Raw genomic sequence first — 27,718 nt, forward strand, 5'->3', positions numbered from 1 at the left:
CATCATCATCCTGGTCAATCTCATAATAACTTCTGGCTCCATGTTGGTCCAATCTATGATCCCAAAAATTATGTTACGATTGCAAGTGCATAGGTGTTTATGGCTCTGATCATGTTCCCACTATTCAGCTTCGATTTTTACCAGGCTTCTCAGTCTCTGATGATATTTCTCATTGAGAAGGGCTTTGATCTTCTGTTCTAGCTGTTTGAGCCTGCATCGTCCCCAGATATTTGTAGGTCTCTCTCTCTCTCTCTCTCTCTCTCTCTCTCTCTCTCTCTCTCTCTCTCTCTCTCTCTCTCTCTCTCATGCTTCAATCTCTTCACTGGTCTTCAGTTAGTAGTTTCGGCTGGATTTGCTGATGCATTTGTCTAGGCCAAATTGCATCCTGATATCAGTGCTGAAATCCTTGGTGATCCAGAATAGCTGTTGCAGTTGCTTCTTGTCTGCCATGTGCAGTTTGATGTCATCCATGTACATCAGGTGAGGGAGGATATACAGGTTCTTCCTCCCTTCTCTTAGGATATATAAGTATTTGCTGTTGTTGAGCACAGTGGACTCAGGGCATCTCCCATAAAGATTCCTCTTTTGATTGTGATTGGTCATGTCATGACATTCTCGACCTTAATGGTAGTCTTCCATTTCACCACTTTTTAGATCTTCAGTGTCTCTACCAGTCGGCTGTGGGGCGCAGAGTTGAAGGCCTCGTGGTAGTCCATGTAGGCCATGTACAGGTTGCGGTGCTTCTTGCAGGCTTGCTCCATAACTTTAGCATCAATGGTCATTGCTCCTTCATCCTTTGCTCATCTGCTTACATCCCTTCTGCTGTTCAGCCATGATGTTCTGACTCTCCAAGTGGTTTTATACCTTCTTGGTTATGCAGCTGGGATCTTATACATTATTGGGAGACAAGTGAATCAGTTTTTGCTTTGGAGACTTTCTCGTATCTTTGTCCTTTGCCTTCAGATAGGTGATTCCTTAAGTCAGAGACTCTGGGATTGTGTCATGCCTTATCTCGGTGAACTGCTCCGTTACGTGCCTGTGTGTAGCTGAACTTCTAGTACCAGTAGTCTTGGATGTTATCTATCCCTAGGGTTCACTAGTTGTGGGATCTCATTATTACCTGTTGTATGTCTTCCTCTTGAATCTCATGTTCAATCAATACTTGTATTTTCTTGGTTTTCTTCTGTTCTAAGTCTATCCAGGGGGACATGGCCATTTTGGCTAACTTCACAGGTTGCCCCAGTACTCTTCAAGTGCTGAGGAATACAGGGACAACCTGTGGAGCAGTGAAGTCAGTCGACCTATTTTTATCTGGGCACCCAAAGTATTCTTCGATCCTCTGATTACAGATCTCATGTTTGTGGTGTATATTTTCTTGACTTTTCATTTTTCTGATCAGCTTCTTACTTGTTTGTTATTTGGTTTTTAGGAGCATTAGCAACTAAGGCCATATTGCTCCGGGGATATGCGGTGGTCATTCCCTGACCTTTCTGCATCCTCCGTATTTGGTGGTCACAGGCTCGAACACCGATCTAATCAAGAATCAAGAAGCGTGTGCTACGCACTGCTGCTCCTCTCCACCTGGCTATGGAGGTGCCAGCTTCTTACTGGTACTGAGTCAGGCAGCCTACCTTCACTCTCAGCTCTTCTATCTTCTGCTGTAACTTTCTTTTCCAAGTGGTGGTTCCATGTCTTTGTGTATTCTCTGTTGGTCTCTGGTTTCTCTTCTGTTCATCCTGTAGGCTGCTACATTGGCAATGGCTGTGCAGATGGTTTCTAGCATTACTTCATTGTTGAGGTAATTCAGAATTATTCACTGATTTAGGTGGTCCGTGACTAGACATAGGATTCTGTTGGGTCTCTGCTTTGGTATGGCATAGATTGTTATAGGCTCCAATTGCCTTGAATTCTGCTAGGTCCTTCTTCCACCCTTCTTCTATACTGAATATTGCAACCTCGTCTTTTTCCATTTCATATGTACTTGTTAAAATTAAAGTATCCCTATGTAGAGGACTCTGGGGCGAGTTCTAAGGCTGAAGAGAAATTTGGACAACAGGTACAATAAATAATGCACTCACCATTTATTGGAAAAAAAAAAAATTAGTTACAAAATTTGTCACTATATGGTGCTGTGGCAATACAAATCACTTGAACAGCACTACAATTATTCAATGTGTCCTCCATTTTTGGTCAACAACAGTTTCCATTCGACGAACAGCATTTTCTATAGCAGAACATAACATGTCAACTGGAATAGCCAGCACATGACGTCTAATGCTGTCCTTCAGATCTACCAGTTTGACATCCTTCCCAATACACCTGGTTCTTCAAAAAAACCCACAACCAGAAGTCACATGGGGTGAAGTGATTGGGTTGGCCAAGATGTCTGGAAACAACAGCTAATGACCCATTTGTCTGTAAAGCGTTGCCTTAGCAATCTTTGGACACAACGGTGGATGTGGGGTGGCACACCATCTTGCATGAATATGGTATCCTAAAGGCACCCACGTCATTGCGAAATTTGCCAACATTTCATAATATCACTGTCCAGTGATGGAACACGAGTGGGGTCCAGTCAGTGTTACCTGTTCAAAAAAAATATGGTCCAATCATGAATGTGGCCGTAAATTCACACCACACTGTCACTTTTAGAGAATGCAACGGGACCTCTTGGATAACTCGAGGATTTTCTGTTGCCCAAATGTGACAGTTGTGCGTATTCACTTGTCTATTTAAGCAGAAGTGGGCTTCATCACTCCAAAGGATGTTCCATGGCCAAGTGATATCCATTGTCATTCATGCCAGAAACTGAAGTGCGTATATGAAACGAATATCTGCATCACCATGCTTTAGCTGCTATAGTATGTGCATCTTGTAAGGATAGTACCAACACCTGACGCATTACTAGCCTTACAGTGGAATACGGCATGTCCACTTCACGAGAAACAGCTGGCACACTTGTGCTACCACATGGAGATTGACTTGATAAATCCACAACAGCCATAGCCATATCTTCAACACGAGAGGAGTCCACTTGTTTTCGATCTCTACCTAGTTGAACACCAAGATGTCCTCCATTTCAAATTTCGCAATCATTTTGCAGACAGCACACACAGTCATAGGTCCACGTCTTATGCACTTCTGACGTTGGAATTCTCTGATAGCTGCAGCTGCATTGTTGCTGTGCTGATAGTACAGCTTCACTAATAGCACCTTTTCCTGCAACGTTGTTGGCATTGCTGCTGTAGTGCAGGCAAGCATCTATTGTATGATTTTGAAGAGATTGCTTTACTTTTATACAGTACAGTAGAGCTGAGTAATGGTGCTGTGGCAATAACTTATGATTATGCAAATAACGTAAGTTATTTGCATAATCATAACTAAGATAGTTACGTGCCATACGGTGACAAATTTTGTAACTAATTTTTTTTTTTCCAATAAATGGTGAGCGTATTCTTTATTGTACCTATTGTCCAAATTTCCCTTCAGTACGAGCCTTAGAACTCGCTCCAGAGCCTTCTACATAGGGATACTTTCATTTAACAACCCTGTACTTCTTGTATATGCTCTTCCTCCTCCAGTTCTGGTTTCATTACATCCATATTCCTTGTTATTTGTAAGCTGGTAACTTCTGCATTCTGCTTGATTTTTTTCCAATATTGCAGGAGCTATCAGGTTCTACACAAAGACGGTACATCTCTGGTCTGCTATTCGCTGTTCAGTAACCTGAACAGTCAGGAACCGTTGCAACCACCTGGTGTATATACGTTGTCATATCAGTGTCTAGCTTCATTACTTCATAGTATGCTCATGTGATGAACATATTCATTTCGATGACCCACTTCATGCACTGTCTCTTTCTTCCGTCTAAAGTAGTCACTAGCACATTGTGCAGGAAATACTTCCAGTTGGCTGGGCTGGGTGGTGTTGCACTTCATGTTGTAGTAGCCATATACAGGGACAGTACCACCTGCTCCACTGTTGTCCTCAGAGACTGACTGACTTTTTAAATCAATCCCTCTGCCCAAGGCCTGAATATGAGTGACTTTATCCTGTGCCACACTCAATGCAGTATGCTCAATATTTCTACTTCTGATCTTCATCTAGATACAGAGGTGGGCAATTTTAGCTTTGGCTTTTCCATTCAGTTGGTGGTAGTTGTTGGTAACAACAACAGATAGTGCCACTCTGCCTCAGCCATCACTTCAACCTTGAGGGAGATATGTCCATCACATTGCTGATCTGACATCGTAATCACTGGGCTAATCGTGCCCTTTATTATTAATAGTAGTAGTGGTGGTGGTGGCAAATGATGCAAGAAAGTAAGATCATACAGGATCAGCAAAAAAAAAAAAAAAAAAACACCATTTCTATTATCACCTATCCATCTCTTCTAACAGTTTATCTAGTTCTTCCTTGACATGGGATTTGTTCCAACAATCAACCACCCCTCTGGCTGAAGACAAATTTCAGCACATGACCTGTCCTATCATCCTGCCTTAATCCATAAGCATTGAGCTTTTTCAATCTGTTCAAAACCTTAAACAGCTCAATCTGATCTCACAGGAGTCTAGTCTCCAGATGCCACAATTTACATAACTGAAGTTTTCCTACTAAGAGCACACTTTTACTCCACTCACCACTCTTGTTGCACTTCTCTGCATCCATTCCAACAGATTCATGTCCTTCATAAAATGAGGGTTCCAAACTTGTATAAGGTATTCAAGATGTGGCCAAAGAGATAATTATCTTCCTAATGCCACTGGCAAAAATTATTGTATAACACTGACAAAAACCCATGAGCTGTCCTGGCAGCCTGTTTGTGCTGCTCAGAGATTTCCTATCTGACTGCACAATTACCTACAGAACTTTTTCATCATTTGAACAGGCCTGAGTGTGGAATCACACAGCTGGTATGTTAATCTGGGATTACTGTGGCCAATATGAAGCACATTGCATTTTCAATATCAAACTTCAATTTTTCACTTCTCAGACAATTTTCCCAATTTGTCTAAATCTTGTTGCAGTAGCATATCCTGATTACTGGTATTAACTACTCCACCATCCTTTATATCATCTGCAAACTTAGACATTGAACCTGCTATGCCCTCATCAATATCATCAATATTTATAGAAAACAATGATGGGCCCAGCAAAGAACCTTGGGAGACTCCACTAATAACATTAGTCCAACAAGAGCAGTGCCCATTGATAAGCACTCTCTCTCACCTCCCAACTCAATCATTCCTTTATCCAAAAGAGTAAATTTCCCTTAATGCCACACTGCTCCAATTTGTACAGTAGTCTTATCTGCAACAGTATCAAATACTTTCTCAAAAATCTAAGTACACGCAACCCCCCATATCACACAGTCAGTACTTCTACAACATGCTTTCGCTCTAACACGATTGATAAATTGCAGCAATCCATGCACAACATGGTACTTATATAACACGGTTTCACTCTAAAATTGTTAGAGAATTGCAGAAAACCTTGCATAACATGGTATTTGAGCTTTTGTGCAGAGAAAATCCTGCTATTAGGTTGGATATAATTTTTCAACATTTTCAACATTTCTTTTTGTAAATCCCCATTGTTGAATCGCTAGTTGTTATGCAAAAAAAAAAATTATTGGGAAATCTTTGTATTTTATTTAATTGGGAAATCCCCATGTTAAGTTCTGTGCTATTAAACTTGTGCTTGTTTGAAACCATAAAAGACTGCTACACAAATTGGAGCAGTGTGGCATTGGAGGCGAATTGCTGCTATGGATAAAGGGATGGTTGAGTGGAAATCAATGGACACTGCTCATCGTGGACTAATGTTGTTAGTGGAGTCCCTCAGCGTTCAGTGTTGGGTCCATTGTTGTTTTCTGTATTTATAAATGATATTGATGATGGTATATCAGGCTTAATGTCCAAGTTTGCAGATGATACGAGGGTTGGCAGGGTTGTTAAGGACACTATTGACAGTACACCCTGCTGCAACAGGATCTAGAAAAGTTGAGCAGATGGGCTGAGAGGTGGCAAATGAAGTTTAACATTGACAAATGTAAAGTACTACATATGAGAAGCAGTAACCCCAGAGTAATATCAACTGTGTGGTACTACACCGACAGTGGAAGAGAATGAAAAGGACCTGGTGGTAATTGTGCAGGCAGATATCAAGTTTTCTGAGCAGTGCAGACGGTCTGCAAGAGTAGTTCATAGTGTCTTGTCAATGATATACAGGAATTTTTCTACCAGGGATAAGGAGGCGATTATCCCCTTGTATAAGGCAATGGTCAGGCCACACCTTGAGTACTGTATACAGGTCTGGAAGCCTCATTTTAAGAAGGATATAGAGCTGTTGAAACAAGTACAGAGAAGAGCAACAAGATTAGTGAATGGAACAAAGGGTCACTCTTATGAAGAAAGGCTTAAGTTTTGCAAATTACAGTGTCTGGAGACTAGGCACCTGTGAGGTGATCTGATTGAGGTGTATAAAGCCTTGAATGGTTTGAGCATGCTCAATGCTGATGGGATTCTTCCTCTTGCTCAGAATAATCACCTGAGAGGTCATAAATTCAAATTGAGGAAAGACAATCGGCGGATAGATGTGTGGAAGTTTGCCTTTAGCCAGCGAGTAGTTGGTTGGTGGGACAGACTTCCATCCTTTGTTGTGGAAGTTGATAGCCTAAATAAATTTAAAGCTGAGCTGGACAGGTATTTGGAACGAACAGAGGGGTGAAATGGGAGTGGTTTTTTTTTTTTTTGGCTGATGCTGCATAAGCTTGCTTTCTTGCATCATATACCTCTATTAATGCTAATGCTAAAATATTGACTGACTTTTAAGGTTCTTGTAAGGTTATTTTGGTTTTTATTTGATCATTTATAAATTTTTCTGGGTATGTATTACTAAACTTTGTTCTTAGGAACCATATTGGAATAATTTCTTTGTTGTGAATTAAATTCACAAAATTAATGCCTAAGGAACCTGGGCATAATTTTGGTAACTTCCAATTTATTTAAAGAACAGTTTTTAAATTGTTTTGTACCAGCTATGGAAAACTATTTAAAGCAGAAAAATCTAAATTTCAGTTTTATTACTATTGGATAATGTGCCAGGCCATCCAAAAGATTTAAGTCATCCAAACGTTGAAATAATGTTCCTACCAACTAATACAACTTCTTTAATTGAGCCATAAGATCAAGGTATTATATCCATCTTTAAAACTCATTATATCAAAAAATCGTTACAATGGATTATGGAAAAAATTGATTGTGAATCTATTGAAGTGATGGAGGCAAGGAAACATTTTTCAATTGTGGACTGTATCGGAATCATAGCTTTATCACTCAAAGAAGTAAAACCGTCAACATTATGTGCATGTTGGAAAAATACATGCCAGGGTCAATTCATTCAGGAAATATGGTCGAACTGGCAGAAAACAGAATCAGTGCAATAGTAGAACTTGCTAAGTCAGTAGGAGGGTATTTATTGTACTAATCACAAAAATCTTCAACATTTTGAAGATTTGAATGGTAAAACAACAAAATTATAATTAATGTGATGAATATGGTTGTAGAGTGCAACTAAGTTTCGTAATATCAGGCTTTAAAGTACTAGTTTCAATTCTCAAAAAGTCATGTAAATGCAGGTCAGTTAGACGTCATCATATTTTTGATCTTACATATTTCATTTTTGAAGAGGTCTGCTCACATATACATGTATTTCCAAAAATTGATGTAACCTTTCTTGCAAAATTTTTAATTTTTGGATAATCTGACTCAGATAGTGTTGCATAAAATTGAATTAGATTTTAATTTTTAAATATTGTCTTCAGTGCGTCATTAGATTGAAGATCTTCCAATTCTAATTGTAAATTCTCATCAATATCATTGACAGGTACATCAAATGGATTTTGAAAAAGTTCAAACACCTTTGAATTATTTTTAAAATCAGAAAATCTAGCTGCAAAATTTTCCTGCAACAAACTAATGTTTTGAACAAAATTTTTAGTGGAAAAATTACAACTAGGCATATTTTTAGATAAATTATTCCAACATGGAAAATGTGAAAAATTATTCCAAAGTAGTTAACTTTTAAATAACTCCAGTTTTGTTTCAAATGCTTTGACATTATAATACAATTCATTGACAAGTTTGACTCGTCCTTGTAGTTTCATATTAAGAAAATTCAGGTGTTCACATATATCTGTTAAAAAGGCAAGATTCCACAACTATTTGAGATCTGACAGTTCCAGAACACATTTCAATTTTTCATTCATAAATAGATCTATTTCAATCCTAAGTTCAAAAAATCGCTTCAACCTGCTACTGTGACTCAACCATTGCACTTCAGTGTGGTACAACAAATCACCATATTCAGCAGAGCCTCAATTGTTTCAAGAAAATTTTTGAATCGTCGATTATTCAGACCAGTTTTGCATATAAAATTTACTGTTGATATATAACAGTTGACATGACTGAATCTACGCCCAAATATTTTCTGCACAAAGTCTGCTGGTGAATTATACAATGAAATTGCATTGGTTTTTTAATATTTTTACTCTCAAGATATTCATGAAGCTGACCCATGAAACCAATTTTAGTACCGACCATATTTTTAGCACCATCTGCCGTAACAGCTGATAATTTGGAATTCAATTTGAGGCCATCAATTGCTTCTGACACACTCAAAATTATATTTTCACCTGTTATGTCTTTCAAGCTTTTTAATGCAACTAGCTCTTCAGTTACTGCAAAATTTTGATTTACCTGGGATATAAATAGTAATTTAATGTATGGCTTGTATCTTCACTTTCATCGATTGCTACTGGAAAATGTATGAATTCACAAACTTTTTCTTCTACCAGTTGATTTTGAACACAAATCTTCAATTCTTCTCAGTACAGTTGAAGATAAACTTACAGATGCAAAATTCTTTACTTTCTCAGGACATACTTCTGCAACTGCCAACCAAATTTGTTTTACCAATTCTCCATCAGTAAAGACCCTTCCTTCTTCAGAAACAATTTGGGAGGCTCGAAAACTAGCTCTAACTGCAGATAAATTCTGATGAGTAAAAGTTCTAATCTTCTGCTGTTGACTTTGAAAAGTTTGGGTTAGTTCTTTGGAGTTTTTTTCTGCACACAGAGGCATCAACACTATTAATCAACTAACGAATGTTAAAATAATCTGTAAAATATGTTTTTCATAAATTTTATTGTGATCATTAATTATTATTTATTAATATTAATAAATATTATTTTTATAACATTAATTTAATTTTTACAATCTAATTGAATATCCACGGGCTCGATAAAATTCTTTCGTAGACCAGATCTGGCCCGAGGGCCGTAGTTTGGGGACCTCTGGTCTAGATGATCCTGCATTACTTCTTTAACCAGTGAGTCCATTATTTTCTCTGGAACAGAATGAAAGCTAACATGTCTGTAATTACTCATGTCTCCCTTTGATCTCCCTTTATGAAGATAAAGGGGGATCGCTATATACATTTGCATCACCAGTTCATAGGACCCTCCCTTGTTGTTGTTATTTGGTTTTTAGGAGCATTAGCAACTAAGGCCATATTGCTCCGGGGATATGCGGTGGTCATTCCCTGACCTTTCCATATCCTCCGTATTTGGTGGTCATGGGCTCAAACCCCGGTCTAATCAAGAATAGTGTGCTACGCACTGCTGCTCCTGCCCACCTGGCTACTGAGGTGCTGCCCCTTCCTTGAATCCAGAGATGATCTCATAATCATGGCTAGAGGTCTGCATACCGCTTTTGCTGCCTCCTTTAATACAACTGGATAGATCCCATCCACTCTAGATGCCTTTTTTATGTTTAGCTTCAACAATTTCTCCTCCACTTTCCTCTTAGTTATCACAAACTCATTCAGCTCCCCACCAGAATTTCACTTAGTTCTGTCATAAGTAAAAAAGTAAAGTAAAAGTGCAGCCATTATCAACCCACTGCAGGATGGAAGCCTCCTCAACAATTCATGTTGAGGGAAATGGGCCATAATTTGCCACGCTGGTCCAGTGTGGGTTGGCAGATCGACCGTATTCAGCAGTCAGGAGTTTGAACCCCGGTCTACTCAAAGAGTGTGTGCTACTGCACTCCCGCTCCTGCCCACTCGGCTACGGAGGTTCTGTCATACCATTCCTTAAATTCTTTACACATGAATGTAGATGCAAAATACCCATTCAAAAGGATCATCAACAGTTAATACACATCTAGTAGACCAATGTGATTCAGCTTCTTTCTTCCTTCCTTCTAGTGTTTACACAAGCAACTTTGCTACTTTTCTTTGCATTCTTTGCCAGAAACTTCTCATAATCTGCCTTAACTAATCTCCTTTGTGACTTGACTGCAGACTAGGTTATATCTACTGTATTCATTTGTATCACCGCCACAAGTCTCAATCAGTTCACTTGACATCAATTTCTGTCTGTCATCATTGGACCAATGATGACAGACAAACTGGACCAATAAACAGCCCAATAACTTCTACATTAACATCACTGAAAGTTTCCCATTTAGAATTTGATGTTGGTAAATTCATCAGTTGGTCCCACTGCACAAAATTTATAAACTGTGTCAGGTCACTGAACGTCTTTATGAAAGCAAAATCCCCTTCCCACCCCTTTAACAGTCATCTAGTGGCTCTTTTATCTGCAGATTTTTAATGCAGGAAGGAACACTGCTGATAATCAGAGAAAGAGTGTTGCTTTATCTTCTTGTCTTTCTAACATACTGATGTAGGAAATAATCATCCAATAAATTCACAAAATTCTTGCTATGTGGGAGTGACCAACCCACAAGGTTCAATCAGTATCTGGAAAGTTAAAAGTCCCCCATTTTTAAACATTCTGATTTACTAGCACACTATATGTCTAGACAGTTTATTATTCTCATCACAGTCTTTAGGCTTATAACACACTCCAACCCTCATTTTTGTTTCTCAGTGCTTATGTCACACTAGATTGACTCAACAGTGCACTGGCCACCCACATCCACTGGATACACTGCCTTAGATTTTGTGTTTCTTAACTAACAGCATACCTGATAATTGACACCTCCATTCTCTCTAACCCATCTGTACGCATTGTACTCTCATATTCATATTCTGAATCCCTTATATCTGAGTGATACCATGCACTGACATCCCCCACAATGTCTGAATTTGATGATTTGATCAACACTTTAATGTCATCAAATTTATTTACTATGCTCTGGGCACTAGCGTACATACAAGTATACCTGCAACTGTTTTTACTCTTAGTAACCTCAACACAGCTCATGTTATTTTCTTGTCCTGCAAGGACCACCAGCAGGTCTTGAATCCCCAACACCATCTTTTCCAGGCTGCTGCTTGTGCCAAAGCAGTGGATGGATCATTTTTGCCTCTGGCTGTGACTACTATTAATCTACATACACACACCAGCCAAAAAAAGTATGAATGTTTGTATTAAGACAGTCATAAATAGAAGAAATGTAAATAAGTGCAAATGGATGAAAAGAAAACTGTGACATGGTGTGATGATGTGTTGCCTTGTTGAGTATAAAGACTGCACAGGCTGTTCAACAGCAGTAATCTGAAGCCAGAATGGAGAAAACAAATGACGACTTTGAAAAGAGTCTTATTGTGAATGCATGTTTAGAAGAAGCCATGATTCAAGAAACCAAAAGACATAACTGGTTTCTCAAAAGCATCAATTTTTAAGGTTTTTAATGACTGGAAAACAAGTAGTTCTTCCACATCTTAAAGGCATTAAATTGTGTCAGAAAAACAATACTTCAGAACAAAACCATAATACTGTAAGGAGGAGGAGTGTATAGAAAAAACAGGGCACCCAATGTGCAACAAATAACATCTGAATTCAACAAAGCCCAAAACTGCCATATTTCATCTCATTCTGCACAGGGAATTGAAGAAATTGGGTATTGGCAGTTGCATGCCTATTTTGAAGTCACTGTTTCAGAGAAAAACAGAAAAATTCACTTACATTGGTGCCAAGAATGTCGTGATTGGACAGTGTGGAATGGAAGAAAGTCATGTGGTCAGACAAATCATGATACGTTTTGTTTTGCACTGATGGCAGGCAGAGATCATGGTGAGAACCTCATGAAGCAGTGGACCTAACTTTCCTTGTTCAGACAACCCAAGCATCTGGAAGTAGTATGCGGTTAGGTCATTCCCTGACCTAACCGCATCCTCCATATTTGGTGGTCACGAGCTCGAATCCCGGTCTAATCAAGAAGCATGTGCTATGCACTGCTGCTCCCCACCTGGCTACAGAGGCACCTCTGAATTTTGTATCAGATCTACTGCAATCTGCAATGTTACACTGATATCCTAAAGAAGATGGCCACTTTATAGATGACAATGCAACAGAGCATCATGTCAGAAATGTGCAAGAATGGTTCAGATAAGCAGTTCCCAACCTTTTTTAACTCGCGAACCCCTTTTAACATATTTTTTATCGCAAACCCCCTTTCAACGTAAAAATTTTTTTAGTGAACCACTAAGCCTATATTCTCTGAAATTATATAATATTTCTGAATTTTTATTATAAAATATTTCCAGTACTAAGTTTTTATAAGCGACATAGCGTAATAATAAAAATTATTATTAAGTATTATTTATACTTTGTAAAGCACTTATTAATCTGTCTAAACTAGATTTCGATGCTAAGAGCAGAAAACTTCCTTCTTGTCCAATAGTAGCCGACCATTCTGGATTCTTGCCAAAACTATTGCCTGCCATTTTTGCCCATCTTCCCCACTTCAGTCAAAACCAGATGGTTCCATTGCCACATCAGCCAAAGATAAAGCTGACCTGCTAGCATCCTATTTTTCTTCCAGCTCATGTATTGATGATCTTGGTAAATCACCTCAAACCATTCCCAGTACAATCCATTCAATGCCTCTTGTGGTCTTCCTTCAAAAGGATGTCAGAAGGATTTTGATGAATTTGATGCTAAAAAGGCTCCAGGTCCTGATGGCATTTCTCCACTTGTTCTCAAAACCTGAGCTCCTGAACTTCCTTTTGTTCTTTGCCGCTTTTTTCACTTCCTTATTCCAAAGGTGTTTTTCCTTCTGCTTGGAAATTTGCTCATATCCAGCCAGTTCCTAAAAAGGGTGACAAATCCCTTCCATCGAATTATCATCCCATTGCAATTACTTCTCTTTTCAGGGTGACTCAACACTGATCTTGACATCTTAAACACAAAACTTCCAGTTACCTTGTCTACCATTTGGAATCTCACGCGAATTAAATTACCACGTGTTCAGCAATACATTTCAGGTACTTAAGGTCTGCAGCAACCCTTTCGCTCTTCTTTTTATTGCCAACTGAAGATGAATCTATCGAAAGTCCGTCGTTCTCGACTATTGGCCTTATTTCTTTTTTAATTTTTAATTTTAATTAATTTCAGATAATTTTATTTTATTTATACAGCTTTGTAATTCGACAACTAGAGAACGATATGGCTAAGTTTTTAAATTACTCTTTTTAAATTACACTTTCCTTGTTGCAATCTTTAAACTCCGTTTTTAGTTTAACCAATGATTTCTCACCCTACTGTTTCATGATTCATATAACCACAATGGGTTATTGAGGTGAGTGACGTCTCTTTATTAAGCTTTGGCATCTTAATCTTTGGCTAATTCTTTTACAGTAAGAAAATTATAAAAGGAAAGAATAATACAAAAGTATGTGTATACTAAAATTATACATAAAATTGTTTAGAAAAATTGCAAACTTGAAAAAAAACAATATTACACTCCAAGTAAATGAAATTCTGATATAGGATATCTGATATATACACATTAAAATTATATATTAAAATCTACAAAGAAAAGAACAAAATTACGAAATATAATTTACTAAAAGAGAATTATACTTTGTAACTTTACAAAATAATGTTTTTACTTTCTACTTCAAGGTGTCGAATATAATTTTTGCTCATTTTCACAAAGGGGCAAAATTGCACACTATGGTTTAATATGAAAATTCAAAAGCCAGGGGGAAAAAAATAGTTTTTGTGAAAACTCTGTTAAACTTATTCAGAACAATGGTTTGCATGCAGAAATGATTTAAGTTACTACATCTATGTTTTGGGCAAGATACTCCAGTAATTCAAAAAGTGAACCAGCATAAAGCAACCCTCTATATTAAGAAAGTTATACTGCAGAAAGTCAAATTTAAAAGAAAGGAAGCTGAAAGGTTCTGAGTGATTGGTAAAAATTTCTATTATAATATCTTTTTCTGATCTGTAAATGATCCGCCAACAAATTTTCAATAAAAAAAAATTACTGACACTAGAGGAATAAAATTACAAATCATTCTGTCAAATTATAACAAAATTCAAAGAATAGTAAAAAAAGATATATAATATAAAATAAGTCTAGCAATGAGTAACATATTAGTATCAAAACTGGACAATGTTTGACGAATGCCAATGTCATGGACCATTCATAATTTTGAATGAATGCATCATCTAAAATTATGAAAACTGGAATAATAAAATTACCTACATGGAATAATAAACTCACTTATTACAAAATTACTACAAAGTTTTCATTGCATTGTACACATAAAGCAAATCAGTGCATACTTTTCTATTCAGAGGTGTGCATTCATTGTTCACTGAGTGAAAGCAAAAACCCTTCCCTTAACTGCTGATGGTAGTTACATCTTTGAGTAAATCCCACATCAGTACGCTGTGATTACTGCCACCCAGTGGTTCCTTCATCTGCAGATTCTTAATGCATGAATAATCACTGCTGATAATCAGATCAAGAGTATTGCTCTCTCTGGTTGCCTCTCGAACATCCTGCTGCAGAAAACAATCATCAAATAAATCCACAAAATCTTGCTAGTGTGCGAGTGACGAACTCACAAGTTCCAGTCTGAGAAGTTAAAATCTCCCATTATAAGACAATCTGATTTACTGGCCCAGTCCATTTCTCTGTACAGTTGTTCATTGTACTCATCAGAGTCATTTGGCCTATAACACACTCCTACTCTCAATTTTGCTTTCCCTGTGCTTATGTCACACCAAACTGACACAACACTGCCCTATCTACCCATATCAACTGGTTGCACTTCCTTAGATTTTGTTTCTTAACTAATAACATGACTCCACCTCACTTTCTATCCTGTTTGTTCTTTCTGTACACATTGTACACTCTAAATTGCAATTCTGCATTCCTTATATCTGTTGTGCACCGTGTCGCCGATATCCCAACAATGTCTGCCTTTGATGTCTTGACCAGCACCTCAAATTCATCAAATTTATGTCTATACTTCTAGCATTGGTGTACATTGTTAGTTTGTTTGTTATTTGGTTTTTGGGAGCATTGGCAACTGGGGTCGTGTTGCTCCGGGATGTGCGGTGGCCATTCCCTGGCCTTTCCGCATCCTCCGTGTTTGGTGGTGACGGGCTCGAGCCCCGGTCTGGTCGGGAAGCGTGTGCTATGCACTGCTGTTCCCACCTGGCTATGGAAGCGCCTTGGTGTACATGAAAGTATACATGCACCTATTCTTACTCTTAGTTACTCTAACACATCCCATGTATTTACTTGTTCCATGATGACCCCCCCCCCCACCAGTCCTTGAAATTGCCAGCACCTTGCTCTCCAGGCTGCTGCTCATTCCAATAGAAGCAGTACAAGAATTACTTTCTCTGCCTGTGGATTCTTCCTAGTCTACTAGTCTGTGAATTCCTAGTCTACTAGTCTGTGAATTCCTCCCTCCAAACTTGCAGTTTTCCGACCCACATAACAGATCACTCTGAAAAAAATTCTACCCCATGAGCCTTGCACAATCTCTCCAGAGCCAACTTGATTGATAAGCTGGGTATCATCATTCTTCTCTTTCTTGGTGATTCCTTTCTACTTCTGACACACATATGTTGGCACCTCCGTAGCCAGGTGGGAAGGAGCAGCGGTGCGTAGCGCGCTGCTCCTTCCCACTTCCCGCTTCTTGATTGGACCCGGGTTCTAGCCCGTCACCGCCGAATGCGGAGGATGCGGAGGGGTCGGGGGTGGCCGCCGCATGTCCCAGAGCAGTGTGGCCTTGGTTGCTGATGCTCCTAAAGAACCAAATAACAATAACAAGACACATACACACATGCACGCACACACACTCTCTCACTCTCACTCAGAGTAACTTGGAATTTTTTTTAGCTGGTGCAGCATAAGCCTCAGGCTTCCTTGCACTATATGGCTAGTAATAATAATAATAATCCCTCCCATCCAGTTACTTCTACTTTTTCTAAAGTAATGGAGAAATCAATTAACCACCAACTCCTAGAAACATTCTGTCTGATCAACGATCACCAGTATGGGTTCCGTGAGTGTCAATCCACTAGTGATATTCTGGGGACATATTCAATGGAAAAGTTGGGTGAAAGACAAGCAGTTGCTCTTGACATCTCAAAGGATTTCATCCGTGTTTGGCATAAAGGTCTTCTAAATAAGCTTCCATACTATAGTTTGCCAGCTGTTTTTTGTAATTGGGTATCCAGTTTTATCTCTGACCGCTCACGGGGAGATAAATCCCTGTCTTGCAACTTCTCCACTAATGCTTTTGTTCCCCAAGATTCAGTTCTTTCTCCTACTCTTTTATATTAATGACCTTCTTCCTTTGACCGAAAATCCTATCCATTGTTTTGCTCACGATAGCACATTGCATTCCACCTTCCACTTTGGGGAACCTTTCCCTGCTCAAACAGCTTCAACTTCTCGAATATCCACTACCATTTCCTTAAATGCTGATCTCCAGATAATTCTTTAGTGGGGCAAAGGTAACTTAATTTCAATCCTTCTAAAACTCAGTCCTGTCTTATATCTTGCAAAAAGGATTCTTCTGCTCCTATGTTTATCTTCGATGGCACTCTGAGTATTAGGCAAGATTTTGGGGATTACCCTGACTTATAATCTCTCTTGGAATAAAGCACATTACAAATACTGCTTCTTCTGCATTTAAAAAAACTTGGTTTTCTCGGCGTTACTTTTCTTCCAAACTGTTGTTGACTCTGTAGAAATCGCAAATCCTGCCTACCATGGAATATTGTTCCCACATCTGGGGCGGTGCCCAACCCAAAAACCTCTCTCAATCTTCTAGATTCTGTTCAAAAGAGTGCAATTAGGTTAATTAACATCTCATCTCTAACAAAAAAATAAAACAAATTATGATATTAGGGTCAATCGTAAATGATTACATCTACCCATATATTTATTGTGTGTCTGAGATGAACTAACTCAAGCCATGGAGTAAAAAAAGCCAATTAAAATTCCTCGCGTCATCAACGGGATTCGAACCCGGGCCTTTTCAACTCAGTGTGGGGAGGATGGTGACGATACCACCGTGCTAACCATGCAACAGTCATATCTCTAACAGAGACTCCCCACTGTCTCATAGACCTTTCAATAGATACTTCCAGGGGCACTGTTCTTTTGAATTGGCTTCTATAATTTCCAACTTAAATTATCTAGAAGCAACATAGCGTAATAAATGCTGATCTCCAAAGCAATCCGAACACGTGCCACAACCAGTCAACTTCCTTTTACTGTACAAGTTCAAACTCACAGAACCAACTTTTCTTCTTACTCTTTTTTTTTTTTTTTATGACAACCCCAAACACGAGAGATATTAGAACCTACAGTACTTAGTACCATGCTTGGGTTGGAGGTTCAGAAGATGAAAGAAGATATTTGTTAACATTAGACTTGAACTTCAGTAGACTGCAATTCTCAGGAAATACGTATGAAAAGAAGGTTGTTCCAGAAAATGGCAGTTGAATGAATAAATGAGGAAGATGAAAAGTTGGTTCTGCGAGTTTGAAGTTGGACAGTAAATGGATGTTGGCTGGTGGTGGCACGTGTTTGGCTGTTTCAAAAGAGAGAGCGGAAATTATAGAAGCCAATTCAGAAGAACAGTGCCAATGGAAGTATCTGTAGAAAAGGCATGCAGCAGAAACAGTATATCTATGAGACAGCGAGTGGAGAGACTGTTAGAGAGAAGTTATTAATTAACCTAACTGCCCTCTTCTGAATGGAATCTAGAAGCCTGAGAGAGGTTTTGGGGACACTGCCCCAGATGTGAGAACAATATTTCACGGTAGGGTGGATTTGTGATTTGTACAGAGTGAACAGCTGTTTGGAAGAAAAGTAACGCCGAGAGCGAAAGAGAAAACCAAGTTTTTTAGATGCAGAGGAAGCAATAATTGTAATATGCTTGTGCCAAGAGAGATTAGAAGTCAAGGTAATCCCTAAAAGAGATATATCATCTTGCCTAGAAATCGGAGTGTCACCAAAGATAAGCATAGGAGCAGAAGAATCCTTTTTTGCGAGATAAAAGACAAGACTGAGTTTTAGAAGGATTGAAATCAACTATGTTGTCTTTGCCCCACTGGAGAATTACCTGGAGATCGGCATTTAAGGAATTGGTAGGTGATATTCGAGAAGTTGAAGCTGATTGAGCAGGGAAAGGTTTCTCAAAATGGAAAGTGGAATGCAATGTGCTATCATCGGCAAAACTATGGATAGGATTTCCAGTCAATGGAAGAAGGTCATTAATAAACAAGAGGAAAAGAGTGGGGGAAAGAACTGAACCTTGGGGTTCCAGTTCTTTCAGTCTTCTAACTTCTCCAGCATTAGTGGAGAAGTTAGAAGACAGAGAGCCATCTACCATCACTCTCAGTGAGCGATCAGAGAGAAAACTGGATAACCAATTACATAAAACAGTTGGCAAATCATAAGATGGAAGCTTGTTTAGAAGACCTTTATGCAAAACATAATTGAAAACCTTTAAGATGTCAAGAGCAACTACTTGTGTTTCACCAAACTTTTCCATTGAATTTGTCCATAAATGGGTAACATAAGCCAGAACATCACCAGTGGATCGACATTGACAGAATCCATACTGGCAATCGTTGATCAGACAGAAGGTTTCTACGTAGTTTAAGAGTTGGCGGTTAATTGATTTCTCCATTACTTTAGAAAGAGTAGAAGTAATTGCAATGGGACGATATTTGGATGGGAGGGATTTGTCATGATTTTTAGGAACTGGCTGGATATGAGCAAATTTCCAAGCAGAAGGAAAAACACCTTTGGAATAAGAAAGTGAAAAAAGGTGGCAAAGAACAGGAGTAAGTTCAGGAGCACAGGTTTTAAGAACAAGTGGAGAAATACTATCAGGACCTGGAGTTTTCTTAGCATCAAGATTCGTCAAAATCCTTTTGATGGAAGACCACAGGAGGCACTGAATGGAGCATGTTGGGAATGGTGGGAGGTGTTTTACCAAGATCATTAATACATGAGCTGGAAGAAAAATGGGATGCTAGCAGGTCAGCTTTATCCTTGGCTGAAGTGACAACAGAACCATCTACTTTTGACAGAGGTGGGAGCAGAGATGGGCAAAAGTTGTGGTCAATAGTTTTGGCAAGAGACCAGAATGCTCGGTTACCATTAGAGCAAGAAGGCAAGTTTTCTACTCTTAGCCTGTTCAAAATCTAGTTTGGACTGATTAATAACTGCTTTACAATTGTTGCAGGCTTTGGTGTAGGCAGAAAATGAAACTGAAGAATTAGAAATGAGCCAATTCCGATATGCAACGTTCTTCTCTTGAACAGCTTTAGCATATTTATTGGAAAACCAAGGTTTAGATAAAGGATAAGATTTTAAATTGGAGTGTGGAATAAAGGATTCCATTCCTACAAAAATAATTTCACTGACACGATCTGAGCAAACGTTGACATCAGAAGTTTTGAAACAGTAATCCGATCAAGGAAAAGAAATCTCACATGTCATCCCATTTTGCATTCTTGTAATGCCAAACAATATGAGGTTGGGAATAGCCATGAGATAAAGGCTCTACTAGAGAAGAGACAATCACCAAGTTGTGATCTGAGGGGCCTAAAGAACGACTCACTTTGACTGTGTACTTTAGAAGGGTTGTTTGTGAGAAAAAGATCACGATTGTTGGCTGTATGGTTAGTGTTGGCTGTATGGTTAGGAATGTCCGGTATTCTTGTAGGTAAATGAACAATCTGTGGAAGGTCATTAGTAATTGCAAAAGTCTCAGCATCTTGACCAGCTGGGTCAGTGTGACTAGAAAACAGAAGCCAGTTGGAGTTGTGAACATTAAAATCACCAAGGAAAATTGGACTGGAGAAAGTCAAGTTGCAAAGAGAGTAAGTCAAAGAGCTCCAAGTGATTAGTGGAGTTGGGAGAATGGTAGAGACAATAGATGAATTTGACACAATGAGGTAGAGAGATTTTAAGCCAGAATTGAAAAGAGGTGATTCCAAATTACCAAGTCTCTGACAGGGAATATCGGAACAGACATATGCGCAAGTACCAACTTTGAGGTGAAAGGAATCATACAGTGAATAATTTGGGCAACTGAGATGAGCAGTAGTTGAATCAACTAATAACTGAGATTGTGTCAGAAAAAGTACATGGGGTTTGGCAGACTGCAAGTGGAAATAGACATCGTTGAGATTAGAATTGAAGCCACATATATTTGTGAAATGAACTAGCAAGAATTTATTCATTAAATTTCCGTTTTCTGGAACAACCCTCCTTCTTATGTATTTTTTGAAAAAGTACATGGGGTTTGGCATGTAGAAAAAGTACATGGGGTTTGGCAGACTGCAAGTGGAAATAGACATCGTTGAGATTAGAATTGAAGCCACATATATTTGTGAAATGAACTAGCAAGAATTTATTCATTAAATTTCCGTTTTCTGGAACAACCCTCCTTCTTATGTATTTTCTGAAAATTACAATCAACAGAAGTTCAAGTCTAACGTCAACAAGTATCTGCTTGCAACTTGTCAACATTCAACCCATGCACGATACTAAGTACTATAGGTTCTAAAAAAAAAAAAAAAAAAAAAAAAAGTACCTGTACATAACAATGGTCCTTGAGAATCAAAAAAAAAAAAAAAAAAAAAAATTTTTGTATGGAAAACATTTATTTAATATATTATACTGTAAGATAGTAAATTAATTATAAGGAATTGTGGGAGATGTGGTTTCTTTCTTTGGCAATTTGTTACTTTTTATTTAATTTAATTTTACTTTATTGTTTAATTATTAGTTATATTTTGTAGTTTACAATAATATACCTATGTAAATCTAATCAGATGCCATTATAGAATTTTTAGTGCGAACCCCCTGGAGCACTTTCATGAACCCCCAGGGATTTTGCGAACCACTGGTTGGGAACAGCTGGTTCAGATGATATGACACAGACTTCCACCATCTTTTGAAATAAAGTTTCAAAAGAAACTTTATTTCTCTAGAATCAAAATCAAATACACAAATTTTGGAATGTCTTAAAAAAAAAAAAGGAAAGGTATCATACGATGCAAAAAGTTTAAATATAAATGAAGCAACAATCCAGACCATAAAGAAAAATGAACAGAAAATTAGAACTGCTGTTCCTGCAAGATCTTTCATTTCTGCAAATATGACAGTTCATCCCTGACCACTAATAATTGAGAAAATGGAAAAAGCACTCAGTATTTGGATTGACAGATTTCGATATTACTATTTTGAATAAAATTTAAGTTTCCAATAGTTATGAAAAAATGGTGTACAGGTAACCCTCGTATAACACAGTAGTTTGGTTCCTACAAAATCTTGCGTAAAGCAAAACCATGTAATACAGAACTAAGAACCGGTATGAAAAGGGGGGCTACGTTCCAAAAGCTAACAAAAATACACCATTTTTTTAATAACTATCAGAAACTTAATTTTTATAGTAGTAATAACTAAATAGTTTAACTTTATTTTTATAATAGTAGTAACTTAAATAGCAATAACTGAATTCTTAGTCTTTCCTTACAAACTGTGATACTTATATGTCAGATAATGTACAATTATTTAATTTTCTTCCTCTTCATCGCTTCTAAGCACAATCTCTTCTGCAGCATCTAGATTTCGTGTACCTTCTGCTCTCTTTAAAAGACACGAACTGCACCCTTCGAAGCCATTAATTTTTTATGGTTTCAAATAAGCACAAGTTCAATAGCACAGAACCTAACCCAGGGATCTCCCAACAAAACACAATGGACCCCTGCTTTAAAGATATAAAGCACAAATTTAACTTTATTACTTTACCAATTAACAAAGTTAAATGACGTGAAAATCAGAAGAATATTTTCCAGTTAGCAAAACAAAAATAAATTTACGCTTACGTACATGGCTTAATTAATACGTACTGTAATATGTACATACTAACTGATATTTCTGTTCATCGATATTTTTTTTTTTTTTTGGTTGTAAAATTTAAAACAGTAAAAATGTAAGCAATTAATAACAAAGAACACAACACGCACAAGCTGCAACAAACATGATGTATGTTCAAGTGAGATACTGAGTAACGAGTTTCTGAAAATTTATTTATGGTTTTTTACATGATTGAATATTTCATGGAAGGGCAAACATATTTCACCATAATAACGTGAAAACCCACAGAATTCCAGCTATTGGTACAATAGCAAATGCAAGAAGATTTACAACTCCTTTAATAATTAGATTACACTAACAGAAAAAAAAAACCCAATAAAATGGAAAGCGCAAATTGTTTTATGGTAGTGACCTGCAGAAATGTGCTTTAGAAAAATATCACAAAGGCGATAAACGATTAGCGAGTTAACAGTGGGAATTCACAAAAAGGAATGGAAACATTGAAAATTACATCTAACATAACAGCAGGGTTTTCCCAGTACAAAAGCTCAAAAATATCATGTTATGCAAGATTTCCCGCAATTCTCAAACCCTGTTAGAGCGAAAATGTGTTATACACTGGTGTGCAAAACTTAAGGACCAACATTATTTCTAAAGGTTACAACCACAAAATCAAATGAAACAGCCTGAGGCGATTTGCATAACTGTGGCCGTTCAGTAGAAAGCTGGTGTACATGCAAAATTTGAATCGTGATGAGAGGGCTCACATAAACAGATAAAAGCAGCAGTTCAGCAGTTATGTGCAAATTACCGAATGGTGAGCACAATTGTTACAGATGTTTGATTAGTTTCATACAGTGCTACAGACAACAAAATGGCCAGTAGACAACATCTGGATGACTTTACCCAGGGCTGAATAATTGGGAAGCTCCAAGTGCAAGGAGTGTGGCTGCAGAGTTTGGAATCGCCTATAGCATCGTCTCACGTGCGTGGTTGGCCTTCAGAATGACAGGTACAGCTGTTTGAAGGACCAGTGGTGGTCGTCCACGAAAAACAACGCCCAATGATGACCACAATATACTCCTACAGGCCAAGAGGGACAGACACCAGACAGAGGGATCCATTGCAAACCAGCTACACAGGATGCAGGATATTGTGGTTTACTGTGGCCAGGTGACTCCATAAAGGTGGACGTTTTGCCTGACAGCCAGTGCGCTGTGTCCCTTTAACACCTGCCCATCGGAGACACCGTTTACAGTGATGTATCGAACACAAGGACTGGACAGCAGCGCAATGGGGTAAGGTACTCTTTACTGATGAGAGTAGAATCAGTCTCAGCAGCAATTCTGGGCATCAGCTAATCTGGCGAGAGGTTGGTACACGGTATCATTCCGCAAACATCACTGAAAAAGATCGATATGGTGGTCTAGGTGTTCTCGTCTGGGGAGGCATTATCTTGGATGGATGTGCACAACTCCAGATATCGGTGCACACTACTGTACTAATTCTTCCCCATGTGCATCTGTTCCGAGGTGCCATTGGCCCTCAGTTCATGTTTATGGATGATAACGCCACACCCCATCGCACTGCAGCTGTTGATATGCTTTTGAAAAGTGAGGACATTGTTCGTATGGATTGGCCTGCCCGTTCCTTCGATCTAAATCCCATCGAACACATATGAGACGCTCTGGGGAGATGCCTAGCAGCACGTCCACACCCACCAGAAAATGTTCACTAGCTGAAGATGCTGGTGACAGAGGAATGGAAGATGTTACCGCAAGAACTTATCAACAACATTGTTCTAAATATGGACAGGTGGTGCAAAGCCTGCACTGACATTCGGGGGTGGCCATATCTCCTACTGAGACCTACCTCTTCCCTTATTTCCATCTTTGGCAGTGATGCATCTGTATCATGGCAGCCAGTGCTATTTTGCCATTTTTGAATAAAATCCCTCTGTACCGTTTTGTTTCCGTTGTTGTGTCAGTGTTGTTTCCTTCATCATGTCTGTACCTCACGAGGTTCCTTTGGTATGCTTTTCCCATATCCAGGCCACTCCTATGAGAAGCTACAGGCAAAAAGCTGAATGGTCCTTAAGTTTTGCACACCAGTGTATAAGTACCGTGTTGTTCAAGGATTTCCACAATCAATCGTGTTAACAGTGAAACCATATTGTAGAAGTACCGTGTTATATGGGAGGGGGGGTTGTCTGTATTTTTTTTAGGTTTTGGAACATAACCCCCCCCTTTTGTACTGATTCTTAGTCCTGTATAACACGGTTTCACATTGCACGAGATTTTATAGGAACCTGACTACAAAGTTATACGAGGGTTACATGTATATGGGATGATATCTGCAGGGACTGCACTTAGAATAGTGTCCAAATATGGAGCTAAAAAAAAAAAAAAAAAAAGACAGTGAACTTCTTGAAAGAGTACAAAGATGAGCAACTGGTTTGGTGAGATCTGCTAAAGGCTTCAACCAAATTCACATCTTCACTCATCTGCTACTAGTTTGACTTGATTTTCCATCATTTACTACTAAGTGGTTTATCTGAATTTACATTCTTTTGTTTTGTATTTACATATGAGTAGAACCTCTTGTCGCTATTCTTAGCTTTCTTTGTCAATGGTTTCTCATACTCAGCTTACACCCATCTTGCTCCATCAGTGCTTCTGTGATATTTCCTCACTGGAATGAACCAATGTGTTTATAATTTCCATGATAAATCCTTTAAACATTTTTATAATGCATTTGTATTCAACTGCATATAAAAATAACTGTATCATCTAGCACTTTACAATCTGGAATTCCTTAAAATCCAGCACAATTCACAAAAAAATCATTACTTTACAATCCAGAATGATTTAACAAAGTAATCTTGGTACTTGAATCAAATAGACAATCACGTTTGTTTTTAGAGTTCATGAAAACAAGGTGACATTTCTCTCTTTTAGTGCAACTTATTCATTAAACTTCGTAACTTAGCACAAATTACCCTTGCAAATTACTGTAATTTTGCTGGGCATGCAGCACTTGTGAGAGCCAATGACTAATTTGACATCACTTTAAAACAGCTGAGAGGAAAGATAGAAAATGCCATGTTTGGCCCATGTGGCAAAATTTGTGTGTATAAGATGATACAAATAAATTATGTCTATCCATCAAACTGCTGAACATTATCTTTAACAATAACAAACCAGTTGTTGCCCTTCCCCCAACATCTCTCAATCCCCGAGGATGCTGATGTTGTTGTCATCAGAGAACCTATGAAAAACCCAATCACTATAGTCCCAGCCCTTTATATTGAAACCTCATATTTTCTTTTGACCAGTGAAATTCCTTTCAACATTACCTATTTTATGAAACACTACAGTCTCATAAAATGGGAATCATAAAAATGCACTGTCATGTTTATCATACCACCTTAATGTAATCCTTCCCAACCCTCAACTTATCCAATATAATTCAGTTGAAAGTTGGGAAGGGAAGAGATGAGTAAATTTGGCAGCAAAGTTTGATATCACAATATAACAGCAAATAATAAGAAAATGTTAGGATACATTACAAATCAACTAAGCAAAAAAATTATCATTAGGTGAAAAATATTGTTTTAAATAACCATTAGTTATGAATGAAGCAAAATTTCAAATTACATGTGAACTTATATCTACCTGTGCTATGTCTATCCACTTGGTAATGATCTTTGCCCGTGAAGTTGGCCTCAGAGATGGATCAGAAAGTATTGTTGCAATCACACGCAAGGAGACAGCATTAAATTGATTCACCGTTGCTGTTACAGTAATGGGAGATATGCTCCACCCTTTGGCCCTATCTCTTCGTGACCAAATAGAGCCCAAACAATGATGAGGAACAAGCCTTTTAAACAACTCCTTAAAAGAAAATTAACATTTGCATTCAAATGCTATAAAAAAACATCTTTATTACCCAGAACATTTACAAAGAAAGTTTACACTCAAAGCACAAAATATTAAAATATTAATTTCTATTCAGACATGCAGCAGCCTGGGAAGCAAGGTGTTGGGATTGCAAGGAATGCTAGAGTCCACATGAGGCTAGCTAATATACAAGTTGTGTTACGGTTACTAAAAAAAGAAACAAATGTACACAATCAAGTAGTATAGCAAGTATAATTTGTTTACTGTACTCTTACTGTAGTGTTTACTTTATTTAAAAGAGTAAGAGATTACCTCAATCTTTTGCGTAGAAGCTTCCAGTCGATGCTCTCCAAATGTAAACGAATAAAATAAAACAAACAGATAAAAAGATATTAATGAATTCTCTCATTCATAGAGACATGACCAATCTGATGAACGGAATCGAAAACTCCAACCGACCCTGAAACAACACATCAAACCATGAGTGCGAGAAGACATTCGGTCAGAATAATTAAAATAGAATACTGTCACAGAGGATGCTATACAGAAAGGAGATATGGGAAAAGAAAGGAGAAGTTACACTCTTGGTTAAGAAGTGCACAGAATCTAAGGCAGTGCACTCAGATGATGTGAGTGGTCAGTGAGTCAGTCTGGTGTGATGAAACAATGGAAAAACAAAAATGAGAGTAAGAACATGTTATAGGCCAAATGATTGTGATAAGAATAACAAACAACCATACAGGAAAACAGAGCTAGCAGATCAGAACCTTTCAAGATATTAACCTGAACTTGTAGGTTTGGTCACTCCCACAGTACAAGAAATTTTCTTGTTTTGTGAGATGACTGTTTTCTACAGCAGCGTGTTAGAGAGACAAGAAGGGAAAGCATTACTCTTGCTTTCCCTTCAAGCAGGAGATAAAAAAAAAAATTTATCTCCTGCTTGAATATATATCTGATCATCAGCAGTGTGTCTTCATGCATTAAGAATCTGCAGATAAAGGAATCATTAGGTGGCAGTGATCATAATATAATGAGGTAAAATTTACTTAAGGATATAAATACTGTCAACAGTACAGGGAAGGGATTTCATTTATTTTGCTTTTGTAAAGGTGACTACTAGTCACGAAAAGTTTTTATATTCTATTCAGTGGGACAACTGATAATGTTCACAGAAGTTACTAGGCTTTTTAAAACTAAGAGATAGCATTCAAGGTTTAAAGCTAAATGGATGTAATATGAACGAACTTATGAAACTAATGACAGAGAAGCATCACTATCAAAACTCTGCTCAGCATTAATATATATAACTTTATTTATTTATTGAAAGAAGAGTTCTTTATTTATTTATTGAAAGAAGAGTACTTATATATTGAATGTTGATACATTTTATTCTATAATTAAGCTTCTACACCTTTCCAGGTGCGGTTATCCAACTCACATTCTAGATAAGTGTGATTTCCAAGCTCGTGATCGTGTTGCATGACCTAATCCACCCTGTAACAATGAGTTTATCTCGATTGCCTACTTTTCCTACTACCTGGGCATATCTAAATGTCTTACAAGAATCCTACATGCCTACCATATAAGGTGTTTACAACTTCCTGGTGGGAAATTACGTTC

At 37.9% G+C, this 27,718-nt stretch overlaps 1 protein-coding gene across 3 annotated transcripts in view; it reads right to left on the reverse strand.

Annotated features, from left to right (window-relative positions):
* Window positions 1–27,718, reverse strand: part of Rgl (Ral guanine nucleotide dissociation stimulator-like) — a 292,275-nt gene that overhangs the window by 157,388 nt on the left and 107,169 nt on the right. For all 3 annotated transcript variants that reach the window (XM_090389533.1, XM_090389534.1, XM_090389532.1), the window contains one exon: window positions 25,874–26,092. In XM_090389533.1, coding sequence (XP_090245659.1) covers window positions 25,874–26,092 — 219 coding nt within the window. The remainder of the gene's footprint in view (window positions 1–25,873; window positions 26,093–27,718) is intronic.

The sequence above is a fragment of the Mastigoproctus giganteus genome, chromosome 2 (genome assembly GCF_048544385.1).
Source record: "Mastigoproctus giganteus isolate SK-2022 chromosome 2, ASM4854438v1, whole genome shotgun sequence".
Lineage (NCBI taxonomy): Eukaryota > Metazoa > Arthropoda > Arachnida > Uropygi > Thelyphonidae > Mastigoproctus > Mastigoproctus giganteus.